The sequence below is a fragment of the Eublepharis macularius genome, chromosome 1 (genome assembly GCF_028583425.1).
Source record: "Eublepharis macularius isolate TG4126 chromosome 1, MPM_Emac_v1.0, whole genome shotgun sequence".
Taxonomy (NCBI): domain Eukaryota; kingdom Metazoa; phylum Chordata; class Lepidosauria; order Squamata; family Eublepharidae; genus Eublepharis; species Eublepharis macularius.
Genome location: NC_072790.1, coordinates 65,840,652 through 65,860,593, shown reverse-complemented (window position 1 = coordinate 65,860,593; position 19,942 = coordinate 65,840,652). Strand labels below are relative to the sequence as shown.

Genomic DNA, 19,942 nt, shown 5'->3' with positions numbered 1-19,942 from the left:
CTGTTCAGCTGACCTCTGAAGCAATTAACCAACAAAGATCTGCAAAGTCTCTTTCAGTCAAGGAGTGAGACTGTTTAGAACTTGGGTCTTTTGAGTTCTGACTCTGAAGAATCAGCTACCTTCTGAGACCTGAATGTGTAGGCCTTGTACAGACAATGCAAACTTTAAAAAAAAAACCAAAAAACCTTCTTGCTTTCAAAGTGCAGCTGAGAAACTTCTGACTATGATGTTCTGAGGAAGCAAGCACACAGAAGCCCCCATGAGGCACATGTGTCATCCTAGATATATTTTGAAAAAAGGTGTACCAGTGAGGAAAGGAGGGGAGACCCTGACAGTCCACAACATTTTAAAAATTGAAATTGAGGTCCTCAGGCTGCTAAAGTTTTAAAAATTCTGCATTAGGACAATTGTATAAATTAAGTTTCTGTTTGCATATTTACTGGTGTAAGAGGAACACTGATAATTATGGGAGTGCTATGGGTGGAGATATATAGGGGGCTATGACGCCAGCTGCAGCATCTTGTCACTTCCAGAAAAACCAGAAGTGAAAAAGGTATCCATAAAGTCATATGTGATTTCTAGAGCTACCCTGTGTCATTTCCATTTTTTACTAGAAATGATCTGATGCTGTGTGCATCAGATTTCTTTCTCATTAGACAACAGTAGGGGTTATGGGGGATCTCTAATGACAATTATGTGTGGCTGTAAGACAGTGGTCATGTACATTTTGATAAATCCTTCTTGCCTATTGTTACTGCTACTGTTGCTACTATCACGAGTACTAATATTATACTAATGTATGACCCAATATTGCACACTTTTATGGCTTTGTAGGTTCTGTTTCCAAATACGTCTACATAGAACTGTATCATTCATTACTCTTCATTTAGCAAAACAGAGAAAGACATTTCTTAGAGTACAACAACAAATAAAAGGTACAGGGTAAAGAGGAAGGAAGAAAGTGGGCCTTCATTAAGAGGAAACAATGATGAATTAAGGGGAACTCCACTGTCAGGGGAAAAATTGAGCCATCAGGTCAGAACAGGCTATGATGAACATCAGACATAATGGATAGCTAAACAAAGAATTGGGTTAAGGGTTCCTTCTGGGTAGGATAACTTTACTTCTCTTTTCCCCCTGCACAACGTTCATGTCACAGAGAACTATATAGACAGATGTGCAGGAGGAAAAGTGGACTTTTTGAGAGTATTAGGGGCAATAGCTTCATTAATAACAAGGGTAAAGATGTTTTTGGCTTAGAGAGTAAAATATTAGAAGATAAAGAGCAGGAATGGAAGAACAAAAAGGAGGGTTACATGTTTTGCTCTACAATTGCTTTTTGATTTTCATCTTTAATGGGAATGTAAAATCTGGAATGGAACAAAAATTGAAATTGGTTTTCTCTGGCTTTCTGTCCTGTATGAACAATGTACATAAATATATACATGATAAGTTCAGATATGCTTTTATGATGTAATCCTATATATATTCACTTGGGAGTACATCTCATTGAGCTCTCTGGGTTTTATTTCTGACTAAAAATGCACGGTTCACATTGTGGGTCAACACACACAAAGGAGGACTGTGAGGGTCAGGTGCTTTCTCAGCTCCCCCAGCTTCCTGTTACACTGTTCAGTAGCAGTGGCCAAGTTGCTTTTGTATGGTCTGAACTGCAATAAATAACTGTCCTGGGTTACATGCTGCTCTTATAGCAAAAGCCTGGGGCAGGTAGAAGAGGAATCTGAGGTAATTTCTACTATTTCCTCTCCCGTTAGAGTGATTCATACCAACACCTTTCTTCTACAACAAAAAAAATAAGGTTATTTTCTCTTCCTTAGAAGGTTCAATGCTTATTGGGTTGGTGAATAAAGCAAGGAGTACAAGTTATAATTATTTACAGTATGGGGTAGCAGAACTCTGCTTCAGAACAGTCACAAAATTTCTCACATACCCCAGCTTTATTGAAATAAGCTGTTTCTGCCAGAGAGGAAAAATGATTTCAGTTGGAACTGTTGTTACTAGAACCAAGAAGCAAAGCCTATTGAAACAGAGTTAGCTTATCTCTTGGGATATTTCCTACAATCCCCTCACCAGTCACTAATCCACCATTTCCTAAAACAACACAGAATACTAGCTCTATTCCTGCCTCTTCATCTGGACTCCAATGTACCTAACTATAGATATCTGAGTTCTTGCCGTTCACTAGGCAAAGCTTAACTACCTAAATAATGTCCTGGTAGTTTCATCTGTTTCTGTGTTGCTTCCCCAAGCCCTATCTGAGGTGAAGACAAATTTTCCCTCTTCCTAACCCTCTCTCAGAAGTTCCGCTGCATCTCACTGGCTGATGACTCTGAGTTTTTGCATAATCCCCCTGTAGGCCAAGATTTTGCTGTGAAGCCTGCAGGGTGGAACTTGAGGCCATCTGTCACAGTGACCATAAGGCAAGTCTTAGGATATACTGCTAGCCAACCAGTGGCAGACTGTGAGACCAAAATGACCCTGGGAAAAATCTGCAACCCCTCCTGCTGCCACATATTCCTCACTTTATGGAGGCCAACACTGCCCATTGGAAAGAAAGGCGGTATCACTGCACTCCTCTTTTCCAGCCGCAACTCTTTTAAGCCAGTAGAGTGAAGGTAGGCACTGCCATGCTTCCCTTCAGACACATTATGCCTCACCTCAGCTGGCACAAGGTGAATCCAAGGGCTGCTGTGCCTGTGCTCCTCATTTATGGGCATGGCAGGGCCAGTGAGGGGGAATACTGGTGCTGCTGTAGGGTTCTAGGTCTCCATATTCTCCCACTGGGAGGGGAAATCTGGTACTCACTGCCATGAGGCTGACATAATGATGTCATTTTCAGAAGTGATGTCATTGCGCTTTGCATGGGAATGCTCCCGTGCTTTGCTTGGGACTGATTCTTTTACAATCAGCCTGTCTGGGTCCAAAACTGGCCCCCACAAAAGCGTGGGAGCACTCTCACTCCAAGGACAATGATGTCACTTCAGGAAGGGACATCATCAGCCCCACCAGGAGCACACCCTCCGAGCATTTGCTCGGGTTGCCTGCCAGTGGCAGACAATCGCTGAGTGGTTTGCAATATCCCACTGATTGCCAATGATCAGTGGGCAATGGGGAAAACCTCCGGAAGGTTGCCCACCACTAGTGGGCACCTGGGACCCCTATGCTGAGGCCATAGGGTGAAGCTGGTTGCCACTGAGTCTGTGCTCTTCTTTTCTGACTACATCAAGTAGGGGCATGGGTACAGTGGCTCCCACTTTTACCCTATGCCAGCAGTATCTGTACTTTTCTTCCCCAGCCCCGCACTGTGTGTGTGTGCGGGGGGGGGGGGGGTCAATGCACAGGGCTTAGAGCAATGGCTGGGATTTCCACTGCAAAAGTAAATGGCCAATCTGCTCCTGTAGCCAGCAACTCTTTGCACACAGTAAAATAGGCTTAGAGATAATTATATGCCAGGCATAACTTGAACTGAAGACCTTCCTTATAGTAAGCATAGAGTGGTAATAATTGCACCTCTGTACTCAAAATTAACAAAAAGAAGAACTAGGATTTCTATAAAATAGTTAAATAGACTTTGATTTTTAGCCCTTCTAAAATTTCCAAATACTTAGCTTCTTGTAATTGTTTGAATAATAATAAAAAGCATCACATAATACCAATATTATTTACAGATTAGAAAGAAAATTATACATAAAAATGCTAATAGATGTAAGAGGGTAAAATAACATGGTCGTTTTCCACCAGAAGTCCTTCATTAAATTTCCTAAATAAAGATCCATGGGATATGAAGCACAATTATTTTTTTACCTGGAAATATATTTTAATGCTATTACTTCTTGAATTCTTTTATTTACATGCCACAACTTGTTACCAAATTCTGACAGAAAATTACTAGACTGCAAACAGAGGGAATAGCTTGTTATATCCCTATGGACTTGTACCCTGGAAAAATGTTTGCTTAGAGTTACCAGCCATCTGCTCTATGGAACAGTGCCAACATATGGACTTCTTGTGTATGTACTTGTATTGAGATTCAGGTGGCTAATGTGAGTCAATATTGCATCAGTTTGTAGGATAAATATGAGCATCCAGTTTTTGGGAGGCTATATTTTTTTCCCTAATAAAACATTCATGAAAATATAATATCACTGATTTTCGAAATCTAGGTGGATATGAAGTGCCAGACTTCCTAGACAGTTTTAGTCCCTCTACAGGCTAACGCTATGAGACTATTTTAGTAGAATATTATTGAAAATTAGGCAAACAAAAGGCAACACTGTCCCTGATCAGCCAGTTAGTTTAATGCTTGTATGGTGGCTAATAATGATTTCTACCTAGGTTTGTCATCACAAAGCTGGCAACCACCAGAAGACTCACTACTGTGGGGAGAGGCCTCACTGGTGACATAATGACTTTGCAAGCAACTTGCCGATGTCACTTCTGATGACATGATTGGAAATGATATCAGTGCATTGCAGGGAGCACTCTAGAGTTTGGCCAAAGCACTATGGTTTAATCACAGAGTTCGGGCCGAATGCTAGAGTGTCCCTAATGACACAATGGCACCACTTCTGGTTCTGCCAGAAGTGATATCAGTGTGTCTTCCTGCTGGCCATTCCCCCCCTTTCTCCTGCTACCCAGCTGAGCAGCAGCAGGAAGGGTCTGCTGGGGGTGGGGGATTTCCCACCTCTAGTAGGAACTTGGCAAACCTATTTCTATTTCTACAAGACTTGAGAATCACAATAGCAAATCTTTTTCAGTACATACACCCCCACTGGCCCTTGTAACAATGATGGTGGTCCCTGAGTGCTATCTTGGCCTGCTTTCCTCTTTGGATGCTTTTTGGTGCTGCTAGGTGTAAATTACAGTATGTACCTCCAGCTATTTATTCTGTTGTAGGAACAGCACATACAATCTGAAATGCCTATGAATTTAACAAGGGCAAAAATTAGACTTCTGCAATAACTAGACTAGCCATCCCCACACATGGTGTAGGGGAACCGCAAGCTGCTGCCCCATAGCCCTGCTCACTTGGCTGGAGGGTGGTCACAGAAGCATGTACACACTCTCCCCACTCCCTCATCACACTGGAAAATCATGTCACTTTGCAGCGTGATAGGGGATTTCCAGGGCACTTGGAAGAGCAGTTTAGTAAAAATCATCTCCAAAGAGGCACGAGAGGTAAGCAGGGCCGGCGCGCCCATGGAGGCCAGGTAGGCGGTGGCCTCGGGCGCGTGTGCACGGAAGGGGCGCTGGAGGGGGTGTTGGGGGTGGAGGCGCGCGCAGCGAAGCTGGAGTGACTGGGCTGCCTTCAGCTACTGCTGCAGCCAGCCAGCCAGCCCCTTGCTGCTGTCGCCGCCGCCGCCACACACGCCAGCCGGGCACAGCCTCTGTGCGCCGCTCAAGCAGCGGCTCGTGGCTTCTGCGCCCAGCTGGGGCGTGCGGCGGCGGCACGGAGCTGGATGGATGGCTGCAGCAGCAGCTGTAGCCAGCCCACGCCAGCTCCGCTGCGCGCTCCTCCACCCCAGCTGGGCGCAGAAACCGTGAGCTGCTGCTGGGGCGGCGCACGGAGCAGCCTCCGCGCGCCTTCCCAGCCCCGGCTCGCAGCTTCTGCGCTCGGCTGGGGCATGTGGCGGCGGCGGCACGGGGCTGCCTGGCTGGCTGCAGCTACTGCTGCAGCCAGCCACCTCAGCTCCGCTGCGCACTCCTCCGCCCCGGCCGAGCGCAGAAACCGTGAGCTGCTGCTGGGGCGGCGCACGGAGCAGCCTCCGCGCGCCTTCCCAGCCCCGGCTCGCAGCTTCTGCGCTCGGCTGGGGCATGTGGCGGCGGCGGCACGGGGCTGCCTGGCTGGCTGCAGCTACTGCTGCAGCCAGCCACCTCAGCTCCGCTGCGCACTCCTCCGCCCCGGCCGAGCGCAGAAACCGTGAGCTGCTGCTGGGGCGGCGCACGGAGCAGCCTCCGCGCGCCTCCCCAGCCCCGGCTCGCAGCTTCTGCGCTCGGCTGGGGCATGTGGCGGCGGCGGCACGGGGCTGCCTGGCTGGCTGCAGCTACTGCTGCAGCCAGCCACCTCAGCTCCGCTGCGCACTCCTCCGCCCCGGCCGAGCGCAGAAGCCATGAGCTGCTGCTGGGGCGGCGCGCGGAGCAGCCTCCGCGCGCCGCTCCAGCAGCAGCCCGCAGCTTCGGCGGTCGGCGTGCCGCCCAGCCCCCCTGCGGCGCGTGATGACGTCTGCGATGACGTCATCACGCCGCGCAGAGGCGCAAGGCACGCTGCCGCAGGCGCCAAAACCTCTGACGCCGGCCCTGGAGGTAAGTACCCTGCTGCCCCCACGTCTCCCAACCCTTTGCACCCGCTTTGGCTCCTGGGGCCCCTGATAATATTCGCAGTCAACAATATGCTCACTTTTCTTTGCTAGTCTTTTGAATTTTGCTCCTTCTGAATCCTTATGATGAAAAGCAGCAACTGACTACTTCTGAAAGCTGGATATATCTGGCTGACTCGCAGGGCTGCAAATGCAGCAAAGCTTAGAAAATGCAGTAAGAACAGTACAGGCTGTTTCTTGTTGTAAAAAATGAATTCCATTTCCCTGGTATAATTCCCCAGTTATAGAAATCTGAGGTTTCAAGAATATATTTTAAACAGCAAAGTTCTTTAAGTCTGAGAGATTTTGGTCCACAAAAGTATTTGTACGTGAGAGCCACATCCTAGAAAGAATTTATAACTCTCCAGTTGCTTATTTGCACTGTAATGACAATGTTTAAAATTCCCTATCTACATATTTTATGCAGTTCACTACTCAGCTATGCAAAAGCAATCCCTCTAGAAAGAATGTTCTGGGTAATTAGTAGGAAGTTTCTTAAGTATCTGATTCTAAATATAAATGTATACTTCAACCTCTGGTCTTTGCAGACAATGAGTATATACCTATAGGTTTGATACGAATTAGCAGGCTATGGTAGAGCCCAGATAAAACAGATGTTGGAGGTCTGGAGTGCATAAGGAGAGGGAGAGAACGATGATGCATCTTAGTAGGACTGACAACTTATGCTTGGAAAATTCCTTGAGATTTTGGAAGCAGAACCTGGAGAAAATGGTGTTTCAAGAGAGGAGGGACCTTAGAGGAGTCTAATGCCAGACTAAACCCTCTAAAGTAGCCATTTTCTCCAGATAAACTCAGGGCTTTTTTTTAGCAGGAATGCAGTGGAACGGAGTTCCGGAACCTCTTGAAAATGGTCACATGGCTGGTGGCCCTGCCTCCTGTTCTCCAGACAGAGGGGAGTTTAGATTGCCCTCTGCGCCACTCGGTGGCACGGAGGGCAATCTAAACTCCCCTCTGTCTGGAGATCAGGGGGCGGGGCCACCAGCCATGTGACCATTTTCTCCAAGGGCAACCCACTGAGTTCCACCACCTCTTTTTCCAGAAAAAAAGCCCTGGATAAACTGATCTCGATAATCTGCAGATCAGTTTTAATTCTGGGAGAGCTCCAGACCCCACCTAGGGTATGGCAATCCTTGGTGACAGGGGTGTCGCCTTAAAGGCTACTGCTGTTATTTTGAAAGAAGAAGACAAGTGAAAGTAGAAATAAGCCACCCCACAGTGAGCTGCCAATGAAGGGGAAATCAGCAGAATTCACCCCAACCCTTTTTAACTTGCACAAACTACTCCACCAACAGAACAATAATCAAGGTCATTTCTGCAGACGCTCCTTGTAGCAGCCGTCTTTCCATCCAACCTACACCATCTTCTAAAGATTTCCCAACTCTCAGGAGTGGTTTTTCAGGTGTCAGGAAGCTAGTACAGCCATTTTGTGAACTCCTTCCATCCCTGGTTCATTGGATCCAATGTTCTTTATTTGCGTGACAAACCATTTCCAAGGGTTTTTTCTAAGATATTTTAAAGATATCATTTGCTGTTTTCCCAGAAAATATCTTTTAATTGCTATCTTAATTATTCTGTTTATTTTTCTAGTTCAATTTTGTGGGCAAATTGCTTGGTCCAAGAGGAAATTCCTTGAAAAGGTTACAAGAAGAGACAGGGGCCAAAATGTCTATCCTGGGGAAAGGATCTATGAGAGACAAAGCAAAGGTACTGTATCCAAATCTGATTTTCCATAAAGTTCAGTATAAATGAAATTATTTCAGTATGTTTTCCCTCAAGTGAGTAAATTTGGTTACTGGAGGAAATGTATCTTTTCTGAAGTTTTTAGTAATTTAACTATAGTAATTCTGTCATCTATGTAACGACTACACCCAATGTATATTACCATGTTTCATATTGAAAAAGTTATCTTGTGACTTTTGTGCAATAAGCTAAAGATATATTAATCCTTTTTACTTCAGCCTCGTATCATATTTAGGCTGGTTAGCCAGCTTTGTTTGTTCTGGGAAACAGTATACCTGAATAACATCTCATATGCCATCTCATACATTTTTGCCATGAAACCCTATGGGGCCAGTATAAGTCAGTTGCAACTTGATGATAGTTTAAACCACCACAAGGGCCTGAGAGTGAGGGACAGAAGAATTGTGAGTTTACACCTGCATTTTAAATTCCTTGCTTGGTCTGTTGCTGTGCTGAGAGTATGGCCGATTCCACACTACCTTAGCTCCCGCTTTTCTTGTGCAATGATTGCTCCATCTGTTATTGCGCGTTCTTCGCTTGTTTGTCCACATCACCCTTTGAATAGCGCTTCTCCTGCGCAATCCGTTGATCACATCCCCTTTCAAAAAGGGGCGGGAAAAACCCAAACGGCCCCGCGGTTTTTTTTTTTTAAAAGGACAAATTGACGCTATATCGACGAGTAAGCATCCTGGTTCAATGGAACAACGACGCCGTTAATATAATATATTTTAAAAAATCACCCGAGACACTTACGATGAGCATTCGGAACATCACAGCCTGCATGCTGGTTGAAATCATCCGGGAATGGGTGAGCGGTCACGATCACCTACAGCAGCATCCCACAGCAGAACTTCATTTTGTCTTTGGAAAATTGACATCTGCGCCTAACTCGTTGGCACAGTCCGTGTTGGGGCGTAACATGAGCCATGATTTCAGTATCATGTGGATGCCCCCCCCAATATATAAATTGAATTAACATATGAAATTGTTCCTCTGATATTTGAGGTCTGCCCGCTTTTTTTAAAATGAGATTAATATGATGAGATGTCGCCATATCGACACGGTACTCTTTTATTTTTTAAAAAAAGGGGTGGGGACAAAGGCGGAGAATTACTCCTTAATTGGGAGGCGGGTCAAGAGAGGCTCGGAATTCAACAGAGGGCAGTTATTCATCAAAAGATAATCCGCGGCGAAAGTGCAATGGGCTGTGGCGACGCCATGCCGAATTAATGACGGCTTCAGAGACGATGCGTGTGAACAGATGAAGGAATGGCGCTGCGGAAGTGAAAAACTGCCGCGAGAACAACGGTAGTGTGGATTCGGCCCCTATGTGTAGATATCTTTTTAAAATCTTTATAATTTTGAATGCTGTTAGTTGTTCTCTGTGCCATGTAGATGTCCCACCATTTGAACACACTATTTGAAATGGGTGCCAGAAGAAGGGGGTTGATCAGCTGCAAATTGGTAATCCCTCAGTGTTGCACAAGTGCAGTAAGCTATCCCTGTGGTACCAGATGTTTGGTAGCAGGAGACACAGGCATGAGGTGGGGGCTTTAGAACAGCAGCACAGGGAATGCAAGCTGGAAGCACTGGTCCTCTCAGTGGATAATTCCTTCAAAGACCTGTTGGTGGCAGCAGTACTGAAAGAGAGAGAAAATCCCTCCAAGGGTTGGGAAATCTGGGAGAGTGGCATGTTGCCAGGTGAAGACTCAGACGGCTGATGGTGCCCAGATGCCTCAGAGGGCAAGAAAGAGCAGTGCCCACAGGTCAGTAGGTCTTTCTGCCAGGGAGAACGTGTGATGTTGTTTGTTCAGCTGACCGTGATGATGCTTCTGATTAGCTCCAGAAAATCTCAGAAGAGCTGGAGAACAAAAGTGCTACATGAAATAAGTCTGTGTAGATATAGACCTGAGGTACCAAATTTTTGCTTTCAGTTTTGCTTCATGGCAGGTAATGAGCTTGCTTGGAGTAGAAAATTCCCCCGTCGATAACCCTTTCAAGGGTAGGAGGAGCAAAGACAGAACGGCATGATATGGAACTCTGCCCACAATGGAGTTTGGCTACTACTGCATTTCTTTCTTTCAGGGTGTTTCGTTATTACTTCAATAACAACAAAAATGGAGTGTTTCACAGTTATCATAATTTATGAAAATGAAACAAGTGCCCTGTCTAAACAGCCAATAATGATGGAAGGGGACTATTATTTTCTTTAGTTTTGTTCTGGTTTCTTTCATTAGTGCAGTCTCCGTCTCTGTTGGTTCCAGTTTTTCAAGGGCAGCATTTTCCTAATAAGAGCATACAGAGTGCAGTGTTCCTTGGGCGAGGGAGGCTCTTGGCTTTCTTGAGTGACTGCAAGGATTAAATGCAATTGTGAAATTCCCATCCTGAAGCATACACAGTGGGACTTGGTCTTCTTTTCCCCTCTCTGAGCCTGCTCTGCTGTGCCAAACGTTCCCTTGTAGTCTGTGCTTCCCTGTTGCTTTTCATACCTTATCCTCCTACCAAGCAAATCTCCCTCAAGGTTCTCCTGCTGCCTGCCCACCCACAAGCTTTACCCTCCTTGTGTCACCTTGTCAGTCAGCCTCTTCACTGTGCTACTTTTCTTCAAGCTATGTGGCTGCAGTTATGTTTGCATTACAGTTTGTAATCTTTCCTATCAATTCTCTCACAGCCTTTAATGTTAAACATGGGTGCCTTTCATTGCCTCAAAAGACTGCGGGGGGGGGGGGTGCGTAATGTTATTCTATCTGTCTGAAATTTGGCAGTGCGGGTGTCCTTGGGAAATACTACAGTCCCTCTGAGTCTTTTTTTTAATGTGGATAGAAACCCATGAAGGCACAGGCCTGAGAAAATGGGGTGAGGGATCTGGCATTGAAATCAATGGGAAATAATAATGAATAGAATTATGAAAATGAAACAACAGTAACAAAAGAAACAATAATGAAACAAAACCATATGAAACAACACAATAATGAAATGGTCCCTTTAGGAATTAAACAAAAGGAACTAAACAAATTCCCATGCACAAGCCTAGGGCGACCACCTTTCCATCCCCACCCTCATTACTTTTGCTCACATTGTTGTAGTTATGTTCCAACTTGACATAAGAGGACTCGTGTGGTAATGAAATCTGGAGCAAGGCCTCATTATTTGATCATATCAAAGAATGAGTATATGACAGACAAGAAGGCAAGGAGCAACCTTTTTTACCATGTCATTTTTTCCCTTGGGTTAATTCTAAGAGGTGGTTTTCAGAAGCAGAACTCAACCATTCTGAGGTCAAGATCAGCACGAACCCTCAAATGAAAGTCAGTACATTTTCAGCATTTACAACAGCAGAGGGAAAAATGGGAGAAATGGTGTGTAGCTATGTGGTTGTTGAATTAAGACATTTGATTCCCTTTATCTTCTTTCTGCATCTGACTAACAATTCAGAACTGCAGAAAATTCCCATTAGACAAGCACAAATTTAGCTTACAGCTGGAAGTTTCAGCTGGTTAATACAAAATGCGGCAGCTCATGTCTTGACTGGGGTACATCATGATGAAAACAGAAAGCCAGACTTTTTCCAGCTTCTTTGACTTGCAGTTTGTTTCTGGTAGGGGTGCCATTCCCCTGCCCAAGGCAGAGGATCCCCTGCTCCCATCCTTTCCCCCTGCTCACTAACTTGGCTGGTAGGGGCACACTCCTCCCAGGTGGAGTGGTGTGTCCTGGATGGTGCGGCACACTCCCATGCCCACAGCAGCCTGATTTGGGCTGAAGCACGCCCTGCAGTGGACCACTTTCTGACCAAATCGTGCCCTGCAGTGGGCTGATTCAGCCTTTTGATCCTGTGTGATGACATCTCTTCACAGAAGAGACATCATTGCACAAGCCGTGAGTGCATGTGTGTTGCACACATGTGCAAAACCAGGACCCAGGGGCACAGCAAGGTAGATGCTGGGCTCCCAGTCTCCCACTAGGGGAGTCAAGGGACCAGGCAATCCTAGTTTCTGGGTTTAATTAAAGGTATTGTTTTTTACCTTTAAAGCAGTAAATTGCTTTGGGGCAAGGTACCAGATGGGGTGTCTCTACCCATATCAACCTGTTTGGGTTTTCGGGGTAACCAAGTGAGACATTCCTCATGAAAATCCTTTTATCATCTCTCTCTCTCTCTCTCTCTCTCTATTTTACAAGATTTTTTGCCTTGCATTTTTGTCCTTATGCCATCAAGACAGCCAGCAAATTAAAACATACTTAAAATCTCATCTTAAAATCTATTAAAACCAACATACAAGTACATCGTTAAAACAATTTAAATCCAGAGCTTAAAATAAACACAAAATATAAAATACAGTTAAAATATTGGGGCATGAGGAGGGAATCACCAATGCCAAGTAAAACAAAGTCTACTCCCACTGGCAGACGACAGCAACAAAAGGGGGCCAGAAAATTTCCCAGAGGAGAGATTCCCATCATTTTGCAGCTGAGAAGGCCCTCCCCTAGTCACCTGCCTGATCTCAGAAGGTAGGGGAACCTGAAGCAGAGCCTTGGGAGATGGCTGTAGTGGCTAGGTAGGTTCATAAGAGAGCATGAAGTTCTGCAGGTACATTGGTCCCAAAACATATAGGGCTTTAAAAGTCAGCACCAGCACCTTGAATTGTTCCTAAAACAAACTGGAAGCCAGTATGGATGGGCCAAGATTTGAGTTATATGGTCTCTGAGACCATATAACTCTGGCGTCCAAACACTTTGCAAGGGCAGCGCTACGTAGAGCTCATTGGAGTAATTGAATTGGACATAACCAGGGCATGAACCACAATAGCCAGATTCCCCCCCCCCCGCCGCCACACCCAGGAAAGGCCACAGCTGTATAACCAGTTGAAGCTAGTTAAAAGCACCCCTGGGCACAGCTGCCACCTTCTTATCCAACAGTAGGCCTGAGTATCCCCAAACTGTGGACCTGTTCCTTCAAGGGTAGTGCAACCTCATCCAGTCCGGGCTGGTGGAAACTCAGGGAGGACATTATTAATTGTGAAACTCCTTCCTCATAAGGTGTGATCCGTGTCATCCTTGCAGGCCTCCTGCTTTAAGCTGAAGACATTTATTCTTTCAAGGAATTGCAATTGCATTGCAAGTGTCATCTGGTTGGCAAATATTTTTCTTTGATTTTTTTTTCTTGGTTATATCATTGCATCTTTTGCTGACTGTATTGGAAACTAATTGTTCAGTCCCAACAACACTTTCCTGGGAGTAAGTTCATTGACAGACCTGAGTAAGATTCTGAGTCACCTTGCTTAGGATTGCTCTGTAATGCAGTACTGCTTTAAATCTAAACCAGTGCCTGTTTTTGTTTATTGATTCAAATCAGTCTCCTGTATTGTTATTTTTCTCAGGCATGGCATGTTTATCAGTTCCACTCAGTTATTTCTGACACTGTATTCCACAATCCACATTTACTTTTGTCTCTCTGTCACCTCTGTCATTCATCTCAGCAGTTAAAACAGTAGAATAACAAGCAAATTATCAGTTTAAGATAGAAGTGGATCATTAAGTTGCCATTTTCTGGAGCGTTTTCAGTCTGTTTGATGCTGTATTGGTCTTGTGTTGCTATTGTATTTAAACAAAAACATACTTGTTAAACATTTTGTGATTAAAATGAATCAAGAGGATCTTGTTTTGGGCAAGGTTTTCCCCCTCCAAATATAAAACTTCTTTGATCTCAGAATGCAGCTAGGGTCCACCTTCCAAAGCAACCATTTTCTCCAGAGGAACTGATGCCTGTCATTAGGAGATCAGTCATAATTCTGGGAGATCTTCAGGCCCCACCTGGAGATTGGCAAGCCTAGCTGCAACAAAGGAGTGCCACACCTCAGCTGGCATCTGTGGAGTAGATGTAACTATTTGGCAGTAACATCATTCCTGCCTGACAACCAATGTAGTGTATTGGCTAAAGTATGGCCAGTGGACATATCCTCATAGGAAGTTCTTGTGTATAGGACTAATTTAAATTACTGAGAGATGCATCAAAGCAAGAAGAGAGCCTTCATCTCAGAACTTCAGTTACCCATCTCAAGAACACTCTCTCACTACCAAATTCCCATCCAGTCAAGAGCTCACTCTATAGATAGCAGCATAGATATTAGAGGCATAGTTTTAGGTATTTATTGAAATATTAATATCCCATTTTTCTCCCTGAAAGGATTCAAAATGGCTTACAAAATAAAGAAAAAAACACAACTTAAATAACCAATAAACAAAAAAAGAAAGTATATTCCAATCTGGGGTGAGTCACTCTGGATACAGTGGCTGGCTCATTTGAAAACACAGGCACTGAGCCATGGACTGTCACCTAGGGTTAACATGTGCCAGCTGGCACTCCAGCAGTTGGTAGGAGAATTTTTTTTTAAATCACCATCCGCAACAACATAACATTTCCAGGCTTTCCCTGGATGTGACGTCATTCCTCTCTAAGAATGGCCCCAAGCTATATGGTAAAATCATAGGATTTCCTACAATTCCTAGAGAGGACTGACATTACTTCTAGGAAAAACCCAAAAGTGATATCAGTCCTCTCTAGGAATCCCAAAGTAGTGTGATGTCACTTCTGGGTTTTATCCAGGGATAGGGGTCAAAGGGGCTACCTCCCGCCTGCCGTTTCAAGTGCTGCTTACAGCCACTCAAACCCCTAGCAGGCCTCCTGGAAGAATAGCCCTTACCCCTCCTGTTGAGACTCACCGGTCTCTGGGTTCTTTTCCAACCTGGGGGACTCTGCACACACTTGGTCAGACACTCACAGACACAAGGCTTACATAAAAGGTGTTTATTACTTCAGAAGAATGTGTGCAAGTAGCAGGAACCACTCTACTAAGGCACAAGCAAAGGGCATTTAAAACAATAAAAGCTTGTCTATTGTAACAATAGCTGACTAACTAAAACATAAAGCTGGCTAACTTAGCATTTCTGTGAGGAAAACTTGAGGCTTATACTCACTAACATACTCCTTAAACTATACCAGGCAGGTCTGGCCGTCAGGCCTGGCATAGAGCAAAAATCTCCCTCATGCTGATGGAAAAGTAGCCTGGAGCAATCTGAGGGCTGAGAGGAGCCAACATCCCCCTCTCAGATTCCTAGCCAATCAGAGGTGCCATCAATCAGCGTTGCTAGGCGGGAGCTGAGAGGAGTACTGCAGATATAAGACTCCCTTGTTTCTCCAGCCCCCCCCCCCCCCCCCGGTCTCGGCAACAGCTTGCAGGTACAGTTAATTAGCTGAGCCAGACTTTCTGCTCCCAGGAAGTTAAGCTAGAACTGGGCCTGTAGAAACTTAGAAGCCTGAACCAATACAGCCAATGAACTTAAAGGGGCTCTGCTAGACAGGTTTGTCCTACAGATAGGAATGAAATAAGCATGGCAACAGTGTAGCTGGCAAGATGTTTCCCAACAACAGTTCTCCCTGCCTCCAGAAGTGTGTGGTACTTCCTGGATGGAAAGAATTTTTCCCCCTTCTGGCTGGTCTGGAAATGTGTAACTATATAGAAAATGTTGACCTTTTTTGAAACCACTGAACTTCAAAACTTTTAGTTTCTAAATTATATTTTTAAAAAATCAGCTATATAAGTTGTTTGCTTAATGTAATAATACTGGAGGAAATGTGCCCATCTTAAGATAACAGCCAATTTCCACTGAGATCTTATGACAGGTGGAAATAACAGACTCTCCATCTTGAGAACGCTGATTACCCTGCTGTCTCATATGATGCCTTTAAAGCTTGTCATTCCTGTACAGGGCTGGCAGCTCAAACATATAATAATAAGTCTCTTCTTCAGGAGTTACAGTGAAAAGATTAAACACAGTCAGGCAAAATTGATCAACTCATAATTCTCTCTTTTCCTTGTCTGCCTACCTTCCTTTCTTATCATTTTGTAAAACAATTTCAATTGGCCGGGCAGAAAGTGATGAAAGAGAGCAATTAAAATCTTACAGACAAGTGAAATTTGATTACAAGTGGAATTATATATAGGCATTAATTCTCAGGAACTTCATGTGTGATGTACCAAGTTAGCAATCACTAGTAATTATATTTGCAGCTACTGCTTCCAAGATGCAACTTTGGTTACTAATTATGTGTCATTAAATTCATGCTTATGCATGCAAATAAAGAATTGTTTTCATAAACTCCACTAAATGAGGTTGTTGTGGCCCGCATATAGTAGGCATTCCTGATGGTTATAGTCTGCTATACTGTATACTGTATACTGTATACTGTTTTCTTACTGGAATAGCTGTACTGGTAGGGCATTGTGAAAGACATGCACTATAGGGATGGTAAGGGGAGCAGTCCCTATGTCCTGTGTTTTAGACCTCACGTGGCTTTTTCTCAGGAGCACCTGTAGTCCTGGTCAAGTCAATGATGATGTTATATGCAACTAACAACTATGCATATAACAACTATTGTTATATGCAACTAAATGGGCCTTTGTACCAAGATTGTTTTCAGAATTTCCTTTATCTCCTCATGTGAATTTTGCTCTGAGTTTCAAAATATTGAGTTCCTAATTTTTTTTCCAAAGTGAAAACATTTTGGGATCATTAAACATCCATTGTTCCATTTTCCCTGCTAATTGTAGATAGACATGTGCCGTTTGCTGCAGCTTTCAATCCCCGCATGACTTTCCCACTCCTGCAGTAATTAAACACATACAAACATTAATGAAACAAAGCAAAAAAAGTCTGTTTTCATCACAATTCTTTTTATGCAGTGTTTCAGTTATGTGGTAAACTTGCTTATATTGATCAAACACCATAAAAAGCTATTGGCCATTTTCACACATATTCACATAGCGCAAAACTCACAGAACGAGGGCATCTTCATGGCACAATTTCTGACGGCATCGTGCCACGATTCCGGAATCGTGGTGTGATGACATCAGAAATTGCGCCATGAAGACGCCCTTGTTCTGTGAGTTTTGCGCTATGTAAAGACATGAAAATGGCCATTGTTTGATCAATTGTATCAGGATTCTTTTTTCCTGGAGCTTTCTCCAATGTACTGGAAAGAATATGCACATCAGCACAGAATCACATAAAAGATGTAATCATAGGTATAATCATCTCAGAAGAGTGGGTGGGAGTAATGCAATGCCCTATGGTGTGCATGTGCACATTGATAAAGGGGGTTAGGGGGATACAAAACAGCTGAAGGAACTCAAAGCAGCAGGCAGTATAAACTCTAAATCTAGAATTAATTTTCAAAATTCTCTTAGTTAACAATTCAGGAGAAATGGAATGTAGCGCATAATGAACGCTTGAGTGGAATAAGGGATATACCACAAGATACAAGAAAGTAATCACAGAAAATGTTCTTTAATGTTCTTTTAAAACACTTCACCCAGAAGTGACATGTTTGCATTTTAATCTAAAATGGCCTTTGAATCTTACTGAGCCTTGCTTTTAAAATCTGTTTGCACCTGTTCCAGAATCTATAACGGAGCTTCCACATAAGATTTCAAAGAATTACATCACTTTACATCCTTTGTGTGGCATTTAATGAATCTGGATGGGCAGTACTTTGGGTAGATCACCAGGTTTAAGGAAGTAGGAGGCAAAATTTCAATAGGTGCTTTGTCTTTTTACTCAGCTACAATAAAATCTCACATTTTTGAGACCCCAGAGAATTTCGTTAGGAAAAGTAAAAAGTAACATATTATAATATTATTTTCTTCATATATTCTACACGGAACTTAGATGATCATATTAGCCATGACCTCTTGTGTTCATAAAATTAATCAGCTTTTAGTTTAACTTTAGAATCTTTGTTTGATGACACTGAAGATTGCATAGACATGCCAAACTGTAGGTTCTACTTGCCTGGAGCAGATAACACTACCCATAATGGGCATTGTAGTCACATTAGTAGGACACTTTATCCAGCTGATTCTTACTTTACCTGTGAAGCTGCATATAGAGGGTTTAAAAAAAAATAATGGTCTTATTCCTTTAGATTAAAGAAAAGGTCAATAAACAAGAACGGCAAATAAGAGATGGCAGACTTCTTACAGTCAATTACATTTTTAAGAAAACAGGATTGTTACCATTTGGTCAGAAGACACATGTATACATATTGTTGATATACTTTATTGTGAATATGGTCTTCTTCCTGTGCTAGCTTTTTGCCTTTTGTCTTCATGATAAACAGAGACTTGCTTCTTAGATTCAAAACTTAGAGGCAAGCATATCTCAGCACCAAGACTGAGGAGGGGAGGGGGGATCTTAAAAGGGGGCTTCTTTGCAGTACTCTCTCGTGCTAAGTCTTCTTCTGATGGAGAAAGAATCTCTTTGGAGATAAGAATTTCTTTGTTAGATGATGTCTTTCTCTATTGCAGAAATATTTGACAGGAGAGCACTGTAGGATCACATTAAGCAGAATAGAATTGTAGGATGCAGCACTTAATCCCTGTTTTATACTCCTGGGGAGTGTTGATCTGAACTTTTTCAAAACCATGCAGTAACAATGACTGTAGTCATGTTTTGTACTCTGCAAAACTGAGTTTGTAAAACTACTTTTGTTGCACTGAAATAGATTTCCCTCAGTGATCAATTTATAAGAGAAAAGTGGAAATAGAACAGAGAATTCGTTTGTTATCCAGCAACTTGAATACATAAGTTCAGTCAAACCTAATACTAAACCACTGTAAACTCTCCCATTCCCTCAAGCTTTCTCTGTTTGGAGACAGACCATAGGTGGCAGTTGCATCCAAATTGTTTATTATTTGCACTTGCCTTTCAAAATAGAAATGCAAACCATAGTTTGATTGTGGTTTGTAGTTCCGAACTGGAGGACAAGTACATCAATAGATGACCAGTTCTGGTATAATTGCAAAGCGTGATTTGCTTCCAAAAAGAAAGGAAACAAAGGAATCATAATCTTGTAGAAGGGAGTAAGCAAATAGGCTGAAGACTTGTCCAAGGTTCATTGTAATAGCACCAAACCAAGACTGAGCATTAAATCTGACCTAAGCAATAGTTTGATGGAATACTTGATGTCTATATAATTTCATCAAACTACCATGCATGGTTTTTGTCCATGTAGCTCCCATGATTATTAGAGCTTTTTTTGGTGGTCAAAAGGGATTCCTTCCTCCCACTTCCACCAGTGGAAAACCTGGTTGGATCCTAGACTTTATTTTAACAAGATTATTGTCTCAGCAGAGGATAAGTGTCGATGTCGATGTCGATGTCACTACAGATACAGTGTTTGTACAATTTTTGACATTTTGTAATACTGTGATGTACTTGTGTAACCCAACAGAAGCCTAGCTACACAGACCTGTTTCCTTTTTTTTTCCAATTGGAGAGTTGGGGATAATTCAAGTAAATAAATAACAGCACTCCTGTGGCCTGTCCAGCAATTATGAAATTGCTTCAAGACATTCAAAGTAGTACAGTTTTCAAGACAGCAAGCATTTATCTAAACACAACAACTTTACAACCACTGATACAACTGCAACAAAATGGCTATGAATATAGCAACCTTTGTAGAATCTTCAGGGCCCTTCAGAAAGGTATTCTGTACAGTCAGCCAAATCCTAACAGATAGTGCCCAGTAATAAAAAAGAAAAGATAAAGTTAAAAATATTAACTTAAAGCAGAGCTTTTTCTTCCCCTGTATGCTGTTTAATGGCGGTGGTAGTGGCTGTGGCGGCAGCAGCTGCTGCTGCTACTGGTGGTGGTCTTGATGCTTTATTTCTCTGGCTTGGGCCTGCAACAAAATTTGCAGTTCCCTCAGTCAGGTTCTAGGCCTCCTGTCTCCTTCTGCTGGCCAAATG

At 43.4% G+C, this 19,942-nt stretch overlaps 1 protein-coding gene across 2 annotated transcripts in view; it reads left to right on the top strand.

Moving 5' to 3' along the window:
* Positions 1-19,942, top strand: part of KHDRBS2 (KH RNA binding domain containing, signal transduction associated 2) — a 551,370-nt gene that overhangs the window by 250,681 nt on the left and 280,747 nt on the right. For both annotated transcript variants that reach the window (XM_055000857.1, XM_055000848.1), the window contains exon 3: positions 7,986-8,102. In XM_055000857.1, coding sequence (XP_054856832.1) covers positions 7,986-8,102 — 117 coding nt within the window. The remainder of the gene's footprint in view (positions 1-7,985; positions 8,103-19,942) is intronic.